We start from the raw sequence: 15,908 nt of genomic DNA, 5'->3' as shown, positions 1-15,908 counted from the left end.
GTAAGTATGTATTTAGTTTTAAATAGGAATTATTTAGTTAATAATTGTAAGTTTAATTTAGCTCTATTGTAATTATGTTAAAGTTAGGGGGTGTTAGGGTTAGGGTTAAGGTTAGGTTTAGGGTTAGGCTTAGGGTTACGTTAGGTTTAGGGGTAGGTGTAGGGGTTAATAGTTTAATTTAGATTTGTGCGATGTGGGGGGCTGGCGTTTAGGGGTTAATAGCTTTATTTAGTGGTAGTGATGTGGGAGGCCAGAGGTTTAGGGGTTAATAGCTTTATTTAGTTGTGGCTATGTCGGGGAGTGGCAGATTAGGGGTTAATAGATGTATTATAGTGTGGGCGATGTTGGGGTGCAGGGGAATGGGGTTAATAACTTTAGTATAGTGGCGGCAATATCGGGGGCGGTAAATTAGGGGTTAATAACATTATGTAGGTGTCGGTGATGTCAGTGGGGGGGCAGATTAGGGGTGTTTAGACTCAGGGTTTATGTTAGGGTGTTAGGTTTAAACATTAGTTTTTTTCCCCATAGACATCTATGGGGCTGCGTAACGGTGCTTTTCTTTCCTCAATCGCAGGTGTTAGACTTTTTTCTGACCGCTCTCCCCATTGATGTCTATGGGGGAAGCGTGCACAAGCACATCAGAACAGCACTTTTTTTTGTGTGGTATGGAACTTAAAAGCACCATATCGCACGCACAAGCCGGGTTTTTTAAAACATGTAATGGCAGCACTATGGAGGGTGAAATAATGAGTTCATTTCACACCCTCTATAGCGCAAAACTTGTAATCTAGGTGTAAGTGTATTACCACAAAAGCAACTCTTCCCTGTCTTCCAAAGACAAGAATATTGAATATTGAAACAGCTTTAATCTTTGTAAAAGCTTGGACCTCTTAGGCATTGAAGCATGTTATAGTAAAATGGAGTAGGGAAGAATAATTTTTTAATTGATGAGCATACATTAACTATTATAAGTGTAAACCTCTGATAAGAAATACAGTCTAGTTCAAATAAAAAGGAAGACAAATGGAAGTTATGGTTTTTCTCTCATCTGAAATCTGGAATGTTTTGGAAATAAATTAGAAGTTGTGTGCTTTTGTAAACTAAACTTGGAACAGTTAAAGGAATAAAGAAAAGTTAAAATTGAAATGTCAATGAGTGCATTTAAATTTGAAATTGAAGCATTTATGCAATTTACTTCCATTGGAAAAAATGTTTCTAGTAAAAGTTCCATATGCTGTGAATGCCCAGAGCACCAGCATTCAAATATCACACCATTCCAGAAAACCAGCAATTGCTTCTATGACATGAATTCATCATTCATCTTCAAACAAAATATCAATTGTCAGTTGTACTCTATTCACCAATAATAATGAGAATAAGTAGACATCAAGGGGCCTATCTATTTGGCTCCGAAAGGAGCTTGACGGCCCGTGTTTCTGGCGAGTCTGAAGACTCGCCAGAAACAGCAGTTATGAAGCAGCGTTCACAAAGACCGCTGCTCCATAACCCTATCCGCCTGCTCTGAGCAGGCGGACAGGAATCACAACAATTCAACCCGATCGAGTATGATCGGGTTGATTGACACCTCCCTGCTGGTGGCCGATTGGCCTTGAGTCAGCAGGGGGCAGCGTTGCACCAATATTAAATGCGGAGGGTGTATTGCTCTCCGCATTCAGCGAGGACTTGCGGACCTGATCCGCACTGGTGGATCAGGTCCACAAGACTTTTCTTAAATATGCCTCCAAGGATTCACCACAAATTAATCAGATCAAACTCTGCATTAAGGTCCAAGGGACAGCATGCTTGTAGCTTAAACATCCAGAAAATGTTCCTTTTGGCCAAAATGTTCTCTCTACCCCTTATATTATTATTATTATTATTATTATTTATTTATAAAGCGCCAACAGATTCCGCAGCACTGTCCATGGGTACAAAGATAAAAGTACAGTACAATACAATATAAAAGACACCAGACAAAGTTTAACAAACAAATACAGAGGGAATTGAGGGCCCTGTTCCCTTGGGAACTTACAATCTAGATACCCCTAGACTTTTTCTGTTGCTGTCCTTGTAACATTAATTATGGCTTGGTTATTTATTTTATGTTATTATACTATTTTTGGAGACTCTCACAAAGTTTAAGATCAACAAGCCACCATGTCGGTAGACTGTTGGTAATTGGTATTTATTGTCATGAGAGAAGCTACTACTTCTTATCATGGGTATAGTGTGGGTCTTTGAGGTCCATGAATTAATGTTGAATATATCAGCTTTCACTAGTGCGCAAACATTTAACTTTTCATTAGTGAAAGTGCTAAATAGTGCGCCACTAATCTGGCCCTAAGAAGGTATAGAGGCCCATTTATCAAGCTCCATATGGAGCTTGTGGGCCCGTGTTTCTGGTGAGTCTTCAGACTCACCAGAAACAGCAGTTATGAAGCAGCGGTCTAAAGACCGCTCCTCCATAACCCTGTCCGCCTGCTCTGAGCAGGCGGACAGGAGTCACCACAATTCAACCTGATCGAGTACGATCGGGTTGATTCACACCTCCCTGTTGGTGGCCCATTGGCCGCGAGTCTGCAGGGGCGGTGTTGCACCAGCAGTTCTTGTGAGCTCCCGGTGCAATGCTGAATACAGAGAGCGTATTGCTCTCCGCACTGTCAGATCAGGTCTACAAGACCTTTGATAAATAGGCCTCATAGCCTTTTTTTATAAGAGAGGAAAAGCATAAAAACTTCTATAAGTCAATGCAACATTAGGAGTTAAACACTCTACTCAACTTGACATGAGGTAAGGTGGAAAGTAAAAGGTAAGGTGGAAAGCATAGTATGAGATAGTATGAGATAGTTAAACTCATCTTGCAACAACAATTTAAACAGGTAAAATATGCATATATATTTGTATAGCATCTTTAGAATGTTCAAGCTAATGTTACTTAATTTAATGTTCAGTAATATTCTTTATTTAATTTAGATGCATTTTAATTCTACAGTACATTTTGTGACAATTTAGTCACTTTACATCTGCAGAAACCTCTGTATGAAAATCCATTCTCCACAAACAAATCTTATCTATTAATGCAATCAAACTGCTGCATTGTTAACTCTGTCTAACAGTAAATCAAAATATTTCTTCTCTTCTCTTTTTAGTATGCTTTAAGTTATACATGTTAAGATAGATGATAGATAGACAGACAGATAGGCAGATATATAGATAGATATATAGATAGATAGATAGATAGATAGATGATAGATGATAGATAGATAGATAGACAATGTGTACAATATATTTATGTTTATACCTAGATTCCTTTAATCTAGCTGTTAATATTGTGCATTTACTTATTTGATATTTTACAGCAGTGATAGTAACCAGAAACAAATAAGAAAACCATTATATGAGTTTAACCAGTCATATTTAAATTTGTGTTACTTTGTGACAGCATTTGCTTACAAAAAACAGTAAATTTATTTAAAACAGAGATTTGATTTGAGGAATTATGTGTAAATGATTACTTTCGTAAATACTAACCTTGAAAATTCTTTCCTTAACTTCATGGGAATTAACTTCATGCCAGTTAAGATGATTAGCTTCCCGTTTATCAATATAATATCCAGTAATAGAGGATCCTCCAGTAAATTTAGGCACTTTCCAACCCAATATCATGGAATGACCATCACAGTTTAGAAGTGTAATGCCATACGGAAAAGATGGAGTGGCTAACAGAAGAAAAATGCATTCATTTTGTATTTGATTTCTGAAATATTGTTGAATACTTAACAAAATTTTGTTAAGTGTAAAGACAACTATTTTGCGTTGACCTATAAAGTTAGCAACAGCCGAAATAAACTTTTGGCTAGACTAGAATTTTACACTAACATATTTAAAAACACAAACATTTTCATACACTTCACAATGCTTTATTGTGGTTTTCTTTAAACTTGTAGCTCAAATAATAGTGCAATAATTTGTATTAGTTTATAGTGAAAGTGATATCAAACGTGAATACAATTGGGAAAAAAACTACTGATAAAATACCATTATAAACTTTTTTTCTGATTTAGAATTTACTTAGTTGATCTTCTCAAGTAAATATAAATGTAATTTCTGAACTATGAAATATAAGCAGTGGCCATATGGACATCCTAATCATTTAGTTACCATAAGTCTATATATGATAAATCAACAAAGACATAACACTAAATAAATTATTTCTGAAACATAAAGTCTAATATTACTTGAATCCATTCTATTATTAAAACTAAATTTGTGGTGATTTAATGACAAATGTAACAAATTATGTAATTGAAATAATGCTTGTGATATAAGTGGGTGAAGTCAATATTATGTGCATGTTGGCATGCTTTCACAGCACCTACCATAAGGTACACCTCCGCCTACAACAAATTGAAATACATTTTAATTTTAACAATACTGTTTAATTAAATAAATTCATATTTTAAAATATTATGCAGCCATATAGTTCTATGTATAAACATAATAAATACACATAATCACAAACAAACATAGCTTCTCGTTCCATAAGAAATTTTGAATACACACTTAAAAGTCCACATTATTTATTGTTTCCCTATTATTTATTGTTTCAAATTCAAGTTGAGTCAAAGGGTCTCAATTTTGAAATCTGGATACCCATCCACAAAATTGAGGAATCCCTTAATGGAATGGAACCCCTTAAAAGAATCAGTGTTCACTGAACATTGCATGAAAAGGAACCTGTTGCTTATGGCCACAAGATACACTGGACATAAGGAATGAAGGGGCTTGATGTACATATGTATGAATATAATTATGTATTTAATGTAAGGTCATTAATTGTTGGGTGATGTATTTGTGATGAGGGAGAGGATTGTGAAAGAGGGAGTTTACAACAGGGGATGCTATGTATCCAGTGTTTGCTGTTGTGGAGTATTAATAGGGGTTTAAGATGGGGGTTATGAGTTTGGGTAAGCCATTAGAATTAGCTGCAGTGGAGGAGGCCATTTTTAGTGTTTACTGTGTTTAAGGGTTTTGACTAGAGCAGTTAAAGACTGCTGAGAATCATACTGATGTGGTTAAGGTTAAAGTACAATGGGGGATCTAGGCAATGAGGTAAGGATTTAAGAGCACTGGGTAATAGGGACAGCATAGTTAGGGTTAAATGCCTTGGGGGGTCAGGGCTGTGCATTTAGGGTTAAAATCTGGAGATCAGCTCAATGCTTAATACTGGTCTTTAATGTGGGTTGGCTTCAGTTAATTTCAGCTCATTTTTATTTAGGGGTTGTAAACAGGGGTTATAACACTGGTACCAATATGTAATCTCAACTAGGGTCAGCAGCTACATATCTGGTTATAGTGGTCGGTTTCAAGCCACTCACTTGGAGAGGAAATGATTTCTTGTGTAGCATAACAGATTGACATGATATTGAGCATAACAAGTCCCTTGCTGCCATATAGTTTTCAGGTAGAATTGCACATTTTGCACATTTCCAGTAGACCAATCTATCAAGTAAGCCAGTGTTTTGAACAAAGTGTATGCAGTCTAATACTTTGCTTGACTGATACATTGGTTTGCCAATAGGTTTCATGGCAAACAATAAGCCACAGCAAGAACATTAATCTTTTTCAAGAGTAATGAAACTGTTTTTTAAAACTACATAGTCTACAAGGAACAAAATAATAAAAATATATATATTTTTTTTAAAGTGGTTTAAGGTTTATTACTTTTGTTAAAACTTTATATAATTTAATTTATCTGTGATGCTTTTCTAGCTTTTGCCTTTTCTCACAGTATGAACTGGGTATGTCTTCTCATTTCTTGTTTGCCTACTGCTGAGAATAGTTGGCTAAGGATTAGAAAAAAAAGTGTGAGGTTTACAGCACAGATTTGTATTGTCAGATATTGAACAAGCAAGAATTTGCTGTTTAGAGCACATTTTTGGCTATGGTCTGCCTGTGAGAGTCAAAAGCTGGCAAAACGACAGGCTGCAGCTTTATTTTTGTAGAAAATCAAGTTTCAAGCAATAATAAGAAATCCATGACTGTTATTAAAGAAAACTTTATAAACTTTGTATTACCTAAGTTAAATAAAATGAACACCGCAGTCTTATGATAAATGTCTTTTAATGCAAGTCACAGCTGTGCTGGACTGAAAGTGCTTGCAAAACTGTAGGTAAAGCTTAATAAACATATCTCTGAGAACACTGTATGTGATATAGAAACAAAATAACTTACTGAGAGCAGCTTTAACAGTTATTGCTTCAGATTCCTGAGAATTTTCACTGAAGCCAACTGCATTAACAGCTTTTACACGGAAAATGTACTTTTCTCCATTTGTTAAACCATGAACAACAAATCTAAAAAAAGAAATATGAAATATAATTAGAATATGGTAGATTTATACTTTACAATTACCAACATTTGTATTACTATTAAAATGAACCTTTATGTATACATATATACTCATATGTTTATTGTACATAATTGTAAACTAGAATAACCTTGTAGTTAAGAGACATGAAACACAAGAAATGCGTTGTTGATTTTTTATGATTCAGATAGATCATGCATTTATAAACAACTTTCCATTTAACTTCTATTATCTAATTTGCTTCATTCTCTTGGTATCATTTGTTGAAGCAATGCACTACTGGGAGCTAGCTGAAAGCCAATAACAAGAGGCAAAAATATGCAGCTACCAATCAGCAGATTCTAAGCCTACCTAGGTATACTTTTACACAAATGATACAAAGAGAACAAATCTAATTAGATAATTAAAATAAATTGGAAAGTCATTTAAATGTGCATACTCTATCTTAATCATAGAAGAAAACAAATGGATTTCATGTCCCTTTAAATGAATAAGTATCACATTTAATAGAAAGGGTAATTCAAATATAAGCAAACATAATATTATGAAGATGAACATTTAATGACATTGAAATATAAATGGAGAATGTGGGAAATGTTAAAAACATTCCAGTTTACCTCTATTATCAAATGTTTATATTTATTTTCATATCCTTTGTGAAAATGTAGTTCTTTTTCATGAGAGCATATTTAGGTAGGCCCAAGAGACTACACTTTTCATGAACACTAGCAGTGTTTGCAACAATGTTATAAAAATAGTGCTTGAAACATGCACATCTTCCTAAGCCCTAAGTTTCAACATAAGATAGCAAGAGAGATATGTTTGATAATAAAAGTAATCTATCTGAAACATAAAAGTTTAATTTTGTCTTGCATGTCCCTTTAAATGGAGAAAATTGTGATATGTACCTCTATATAGAGGTACACAGAGCTTCCTATCTATGGAAGAGCAAAGTCAGTTCTAGGGAGGGTGCTAAGCAACAAAATTTTTACTTTAATGCCTCTACACCTTAATGGTGTAAACATCAATACATTATGTAAATGAGAGTAAAAAGCAGGTATACCTAGAATTTGCTAGTATTATTATATATATATATATATATATATATATATATATATATATATATATATATATATATATATATATATATATATATATATATATATATATATATATATAGACATATTAAATGACATCACACAGGGCATAGTTAATGACATCACTAGTAACATCACAACTAGTATTTACTAGTATTATATTATTTTTATTTATTATATATATTAAAACATATATATATATATATATACATATTAAATGACATCACACATGTCGTTGATTACATCATCAACATCATCAATTGCCTCACTAGTGACATCATCCATTACAGTCATACGGACAGACAATATATGTTTCCCTTACAACTTTAAGCTTTCCTTTTTATGAACCCAATACCTACTCATTCAATTAGCCTTTGTGTCCCTCAAACCATTTCCTACTCACACTGTCATTTTCATTGATAATTTAATAACCTCCTCATTTATGTGATGTACCTCACACATATCGTCCTCTAACATCTTTGTCTTCACAAAAAGTATTTTCTCCAACAGCCTCCTCTTTACTCTCTTTCCTGCTCACTCACACTCTCTCAATTTCTCTTTGTGTTCTCCTTTTGGTCTCAAATACTGCCTCTTTTAAATTGTACCCCTCTCTCTGGTACCAAACCTCCTCTTTGTCATGTGACCCCTATTGTTCACAAACAGCATTGTCCTTAGCATCATTCATAACACTATGTACACCCAGTCTTCTACCTCAAACATTAGCTCCTGCTGCTTACCCTCTTATCCTTATACAGTCAATTTTCTCCCTCTTTATGCCTTGCAATCATTTATTATTAATAACACTACAAAACGTACTTGTATAAGAGTGCTTGTTTTAAAACTCATAATCATACACATTTCTATGCAGACCAGTTTATGCAGGTATATATATATATATATATATATATATATATATATATATATATATATATATATATATATAATTAGTCTGACTGTAGGGTGATGTCACAAGTGATGCCATTGATGATGTCACTAGTAAGGTCATTGATGATTTCATCCACTATATCATGTGTGTGTTATTAATAGGAGGGTTAAGTTAGACATTTCCATGCTTTTAACGTTTGATTTAAAACTTAAATTCTGGCATTAATGAATGTTTTTGCCATTTTTGTCCATACTTTTTATATGTAAACTGAATTATAATTATGTTAAAATAACATTTAAACATAACTTATAATAAACTATGTACAAAAATGTTTCATGCCTCCCCCCCCCCCCGGGCCAGCTCAAGATATTGTGCTGCCTGGGTCCAAGAATGAAATGACACCCTTACCCAGTAGTAACATTACTGATTAGCGTATTAACCTACTAGCCTGGCCGCTGACCTTACTAAGCTACCTGCAACCAATGCTTATGCACAATTACACAATAAGTTAGGAAAGAGATGCACTTGTTCCACTTAATGTCACCCCATGGCTGGTTCTGTGTCTTTGTGCATGCTGGGAGCCTGCAACTTCCCCCATGGAGACAGAGGACAGGACTAGTCTTGGTCTGACAGTGACTGACTCAGTCACTGAAGTGCTGCCTTTTGTCAAGTGCTGCCTGGGTCCATTGGACCTACTTGGTCCCGATGTTGAGCTGGCCCTGCCTCCCTTGTTTTCTCCAACACACACCCAGTTTATTGTCTTCTCCCCTACACCACTCCTCTCTATCTCCCTAACATCCACACACTCTTTCACTCCCAACACCTCATCCCAAAACACACCCCTTCTCCCTCCCCAATACATCCCCACCCTCTCCTAATACACTTCCCTAACACCCTTTCCTCCCTCCCTCTCCTTACTCCTTACTCCTATCCCCCTTCTCTACCTCCCCCTATACATACACAGAAACACGCACACATAAATACATATGCACACACACATACACAAACACACACACATTCAAAAACTCATATGTATGCACAAACACTTACTAAGACATACATTCACAGACACACACAAAAACACCCACACACATGTATACACAATATTGATACATATACACATACTCACATACAAGCATACACACACCTTTACATACACAGAAACACACACACAGAAATACATATGCACACACAAATACACAAACACACACACATTCAAAAACTCATATGCATGCACACACACTCACTAAAACATACATTCACAGATACACACACAAAAACACATTCACACAAATAAATATGCACACACGGACATTTATACAGTATCCCACAAAAGTGAGTACACTCCTCACATTTTTGTAAATATTGTATCATATCTTTTCATTTAACAACACTGAAGAAATTACACTTTGCTACAATGTAAAGTATTGAGTGTACAGCCTGTATAACAGTGTAAATTTGCTTTCCTCGCAAAATTACTCAACACACAGCCGTTAATGTCTAAACCGTTGGCAACAAAATTGAGTACACCCCTAAATGAAAATGTTCAAATTGGGCCCAAAGTGTCAACATTTTGTGTAACCACCATTATTTCCCAGCACTGCCTTAACCCTCTTGGTTTGCCAGAGCTTCACAGGTTGCCACTGGAGTCCTCTTCCACTCCTCCATGACGACATCACAGAGCTGGTGGATGTTAGAGACCTTGCGCTCCCCCACCATCTGTTTCTGGATGCCCCACAGATGCTCAATAGGGTTTAGGTCTGGAAAAATGCTTGACCAGTCCATCACCTTTACCCTCAGCTTCTTTAGCAAGGCATTGGTCGACTTGGAGGAGTGTTTGGGGTCGTTATTATGTTAGAATACTACCCTGCGGCCCAGTCTCAGAAGGTAGGGGATCACACTCTGCTTCAGTATGTCACAGTACATGTTGGAATTCATGGTTCCCTCAATGAACTGTAGCTCCCGAGTGCCGGCAGCACTCATGCAGGCCCAGACCATGACACTCCCACCACCATGTTTGACTGTAGGCAAGACACACTTGTCTTTGTACTGGTTGCTGCCACATACGCTTGGCACCATCTGAACCAAATAAGTTAATCTTGGTCTCATTGGACCACAGGACATGGTTCTAGTAATCCATGTCCTTAGTCTGCTAGTCTTCAGCAAACTGTTTGAGGGCTTTTTTGTGCATCATCTTTAGAAGAGGCTTCCTTCAGGGACGACAGCCATGCAGACCAATTTGATGCAGTGTGCGGTTTATGGTTTGAGCAATGACAGCCTGACCCTCCACCCCTTTAACCTCTGCAGCAATGCTGGCAGCACTCATATGTCTATTTCCCAAAGACAACCTCTGGATATGATGCTGAGCATGTGCGCTCAACTTCTTTGGTCGATTATGCTGAAGCCTGTTCTGAGTAGAACCTGTCCTGTGAAACCGCTGTATGGTCATGCCCAGCGTGCTGCAGCTCAGTTTCAGGGTCTTGGCAATGTTCTTATGGCCTAGGCCATCTTTATGTAGAGAAACAATTCTTTTTGTCAGATCCTCAGAGAGTTCTTTGCCATGAGGTGCCATGTTGAACTTCCAGTGACCAGTATGAGAGAGTGTGAGAGCGATAACACCAAATTTAACACAGCTGCTCCCCATTCACACCTGAGACCTTGTAACACTAACGAGTCACATGACACCGGGGAGGGAAAATGGCTAATTGGGCCAAATTTGGACATTTCCACTTAGGGATGTACTCATTTTTGTTGCCAACGGTTTAGACATCAATGGCTGTGTGTTGAGTTATTTTGAGGGGACAGCAAATTTACACTGTTATACAGGCTGTATACTCACTACTCTACATTGTAGCAAAGTGTCATTTCTTCAGTGTTGTCACATGAAAAGATATAATAACATATTTACAAAAATGTGAGGGGTGTACTCACTTTTGTGGGATACTGTACATACATATAACCAGACATACACACAAACACGTGTACACACAGACTCACTATAACATACATTCACAGACACACACATATAAAAATACATGCACATGGACACACATGCACACATGGACATACATACACACACAACCATGCTTACATACACTCAGACATATATACACACATTGGATACACATACAGATATACACATACAAACACATATGCACACACACAAACATTGACATGTGTACTTACACACAAACATGAACACACACACAGACATACAGTATATACACAAATATAAATATACACAAATACATACAGCCAAATATATACACACATACGCAGACATACATGCATGCATGCATACAGGAGGAGGGAGTTTGTTAGGAGGGAGTAGGGAGTTTGTTAGGTGGGGGGAGGGAGTTTGTTTGGAGGGAGGATGGAGTTTTGTTGGATAACTGACAGATTTTTTTAGGAGGTAGGAGGGAGTATGGGTTGTTGATTGACAGGGATTCAGAGGAGAATGGACACTCCCACCTCCCTTCTAACAAACTCCCTCCTCCCTCCTAACAAACTCCCTCCTCCCTCCTAAGAAATTCCATCCGTTCTCATGCATCAGACATCATAGCTCAGGCATAGCACGATATCACAACACAATCCATGAAATATCAAAGCCATCCTTGTATATTTTTTAAATGTTGTGATATATATCTGTTCGGGAGTTTATATACTACAAGCTAAAATGTATATTTTTGAAATATAGCAAATATATATTTATTTTTTCATAAATCGCACAATATCACAACACAATCTATGAAATATCAAAGCCATCCTTGTATATTTTTTTTAAATGTTGTGATATATATCTGTTCAGGAGTTTATATACAACAAGCTAAAATGTATATTTTTGAAATATAACAAATATATATATAAAAACAAATCGTAAATCACACAATATCACAACACAATCCATTAAATATCAAAGCAATCTTTGCATATTTTTTAAATGTTGTGATATATATCTGTTCAGGAGTTTATATACTACAAGCTAAAATGTATATTTTTGAAATATAAAAAATATATATTTATTTTTTCGTAAATCGCACAATATCACAACACAATCCATGAAATATCAAAGCCATTCTCGTATATTTTTTAAATGTTGTGATATATATCTGTTCAGGAGTTTATATACTACAAGCTAAAATGTATATTTTTGAAATATAACATATAAATATTAATTTTTTACGTAAATCTTTACAATAACAAATATAACATATAAAAAAGTTATGATTGCGCTATATCAGCTACTGACTGTGGATAGCTAATATTTTAGAAAAAATATAATAGGATGGCATTGATAGTTGAATTATATGATTGCCTGATTTAAAAAATGCAAATACATTATGAACAGATATTTTTTCAACCTGATGTCTGACACCTGATGTTTGACTCCTGACACCTGATGTCTGATGTACAAAAAATGCAAAAGAGTTTGCAAAACGAAGAGAAAGACTGCCTGTTTCTAAGAAGATATCATGTAAACCCAGATTCTAAATTGTATTACAAAAGTGTTCGAATAAAATTTATCTCATAAGAAAAAGGAGATCACTTATAATAGATAACTTTATTAGAGATAAAAAGAAGTCCTGCTGGACTAGTACACACGCACACACACACATTATAAAACTTGCTTGAACTCAGTAAACAGTTCATATCATGTAAAAGTTGGTCAGAGAAATATTCTGATATTGTAACCTTGCAGTAGCAATATTAAATAAACCTATTATAAGGTATTGACTATGGTTACAACAGCAGGTTTGTAAAAGAGAACAATACAATACTCAAGTTATATACTTAGCTTAGCTACTATTTATATGGCAAATGAAATAAAAGTGACAGAAAAAATGTATCTACTGATGGGATTCTGTTACATAAAGATTTCCATCTGTATATTATAGCTCGGTCGTGCTTGTGTTAATTACAAAATGAATATTGTATGTTGATTTGAAATATAATATCTCTCCATAACATTAAAGGGATTGCCTTTTTGCAATGTCCCAATTTTCAAAACACAACCTCTGTTTATATTTATATATTGATATACAGAAATGGTTAGTACTTATCTATGAAATATATATTCCCAAAATTGGAAAGAGGCTAAATCAGAGCGAAGGTTTATTTGCTGCTTTAAGAGTCACAACCTACAAATCAAATGAACCTCATATCAGGTGTGGTAAAGGTGGCTCATACAGATCAAAAAATGCCGTATGCCCTAAATTATATCATAACATATGTTAAATATCAATGTTATCCTCAGATACTAACATAAGGGAATATAAAACATTCCATAGCTAGCAAGCAAATTCAGTTTGAGAGCACAATACTAAGCTGCAAAATAAGCCTCTTCTATAGCTGAGGCTAATGTTTACAGCGTTATGTGAAACGCGCGTCAGGGGCACCCTCACGAGGTCACAGAACCTCTTTCTTTTTAGACACTTACTCTGTCAACACCTATATTTGTTCGCAGACAGTGTCAGTATTAGTATAACAATAATTGTAGTCTCCGCTATAGAAGAGACTTTCTTAGCTCAGCTCAATGTTGCTTTGAAATCAGCAAGTTAAATGTAAACATTAGCCTCCGTTATAGAAGAGGCTTATTTTGCAGCTTAGTATTGTGCTCTCAAACTGAATTTGCTTGCTAGCTATGGAATGTTTTATATTCCCTTATGTTAGTATCTGAGGATAACATTGATATTTAACATATGTTATGATATAATTTAGGGCATACAGCACTTTTTGATCTGTATGAGTCACCTTTACCACACCTGTGACCTGATATGATGTTCATTTGATTTGTAGGCTGTGACTCTTAAAGCAGCAAATAAACCTTCGCTCTAATTTAGACTCTTTCCAATTTTGGGAATATATATTTCATAGATAAGTACTAACCATTTCTGTATATCAATATATAAATATAAACAGCGGTTGTATTTTGAAAATTGGGACATTCCAAAAAGGCAATCCCTTTAATGTTATGGAGAGATATTATGTTTCAAATCAACATACAATATTCATTTTGTAATTAACACAAGCACGACCGAGCTATAATATACAGATGGAAATCTTTATGTAACAGAATCCCATCAGTAGATACATTTTTTCTGTCACTTTTATTTCATCTATATAAATAGTAGCTAAGCTAAGTATATAACTTGATTATTTTATTGTTCTCTTTTACAAACCTGCTGTTGTAACCATAGTCAATACCTTATAATAGGTTTATTTAATATTGCTACTGCAAGGTTACAATATCAGAATATTTCTCTGACCAACTTTTACATGATATTAACTGTTTACTTAGTTCAAGCAAGTTTTAAAGTTTGTGTGTGTGTACTAGTCCAGCAGGACTTCTTTTTATCTCTAATAAAGTTATCTAGTATAAGTGGTCTCCTTTTTCTTATGAGATAAATTTTATTCAAACACTTTTGTAATACAATTTAGAATCTGGGTTTACATGATATCTTTTTAGAAACAGGCAGTCTTTCTCTTCGTTTTGCAAACTGTTTTGCATTTTTTGTACATAAACGTGTATACAACGGCCCTAACTCTGGAATTCAAGGGCCAGCTAATATAAGTAAGCAACAATTGATAAAGCCCTATAATTCTTATTTATAAACCCAGTATACTCTCCCTCACCATTCCTGTTGTTTAATCTGATGTCTGAAACCACGACGTCTGACGTCTGACACCTGATGTCTGACACCTGAGACCTGATTTCTGACACCTGATACTTGACTTCTGACACCTGATGTCTGACACCTGACGCCTGATACCTGATGTCTGACACCTGATACCTGATGTCTGACACCTGATACCTTATGTCTGATACCTGATGTCTGATACCTGATACCTGATGTCTGACACCTGATACCTGATGTCTGACTCCTGACACCTGATGTCTGACACCTGATAACTGATATCTGATACCTGATGTCTGATACCTGATGTCTGATACCTGACGTCTGATACCTGATGTCTGATACCTGATGTCTGACACCTGATACCTGATGTCTGACGTCTGACACCTGATGTCTGACACCTGATAACTGATATCTGATACCTGACGTCTGATACCTGATGTCTGATACCTGATGTCTGACACCTGATGTCTGACTCCTGACACCTGATGTCTGACACCTGATACTTGACTTTTGACACCTGACGTCTGACACCTGATGTCTGATATCTGATACCTGACGCCTGATACCTGATGTCTAACACCTAAGTCCTGATGTCTGACACCTAATGTCTGACACCTGAGTCCTGATACCTGATGTCTGACACCTGATACCTGACATCTGATACCTGATGTCTGACGTCTGACACCTGATGTCTGACACCTGATAACTGACATCTGATACCTGACGTCTGATACCTGATGTCTGATACCTGATGTCTGACACCTGATACCTGATGTCTGACGTCTGACACCTGATGTCTGACACCTGATGTCTGACACCTGATAACTGATATCGGATACCTGACGTCTGACACCTGATGTCTGATACCTGATGTCTGACACCTGATGTCTGATACCTGATGTCTGACTCCTGACACC

General features: G+C 35.9%; 1 protein-coding gene across 3 annotated transcripts in view; it reads right to left on the bottom strand.

The window, feature by feature from the left end:
* The window catches only part of MYOM2 (myomesin 2), a 302,384-nt gene that overhangs the window by 116,825 nt on the left and 169,651 nt on the right, over positions 1 to 15,908 (bottom strand). For all 3 annotated transcript variants that reach the window (XM_053710368.1, XM_053710369.1, XM_053710370.1), the window contains 2 exons: positions 6,235 to 6,356; positions 3,532 to 3,719 (listed from right to left, as the gene is read on the bottom strand). In XM_053710368.1, coding sequence (XP_053566343.1) covers positions 3,532 to 3,719; positions 6,235 to 6,356 — 310 coding nt within the window. The remainder of the gene's footprint in view (positions 1 to 3,531; positions 3,720 to 6,234; positions 6,357 to 15,908) is intronic.

Source organism: Bombina bombina, chromosome 4, assembly GCF_027579735.1.
Source record: "Bombina bombina isolate aBomBom1 chromosome 4, aBomBom1.pri, whole genome shotgun sequence".
Classification (NCBI taxonomy): Eukaryota; Metazoa; Chordata; class Amphibia; order Anura; family Bombinatoridae; genus Bombina; species Bombina bombina.
The sequence above is the reverse complement of the archived record's forward strand: the minus strand, read 5'-3'. Positions and strand labels throughout refer to the sequence as shown.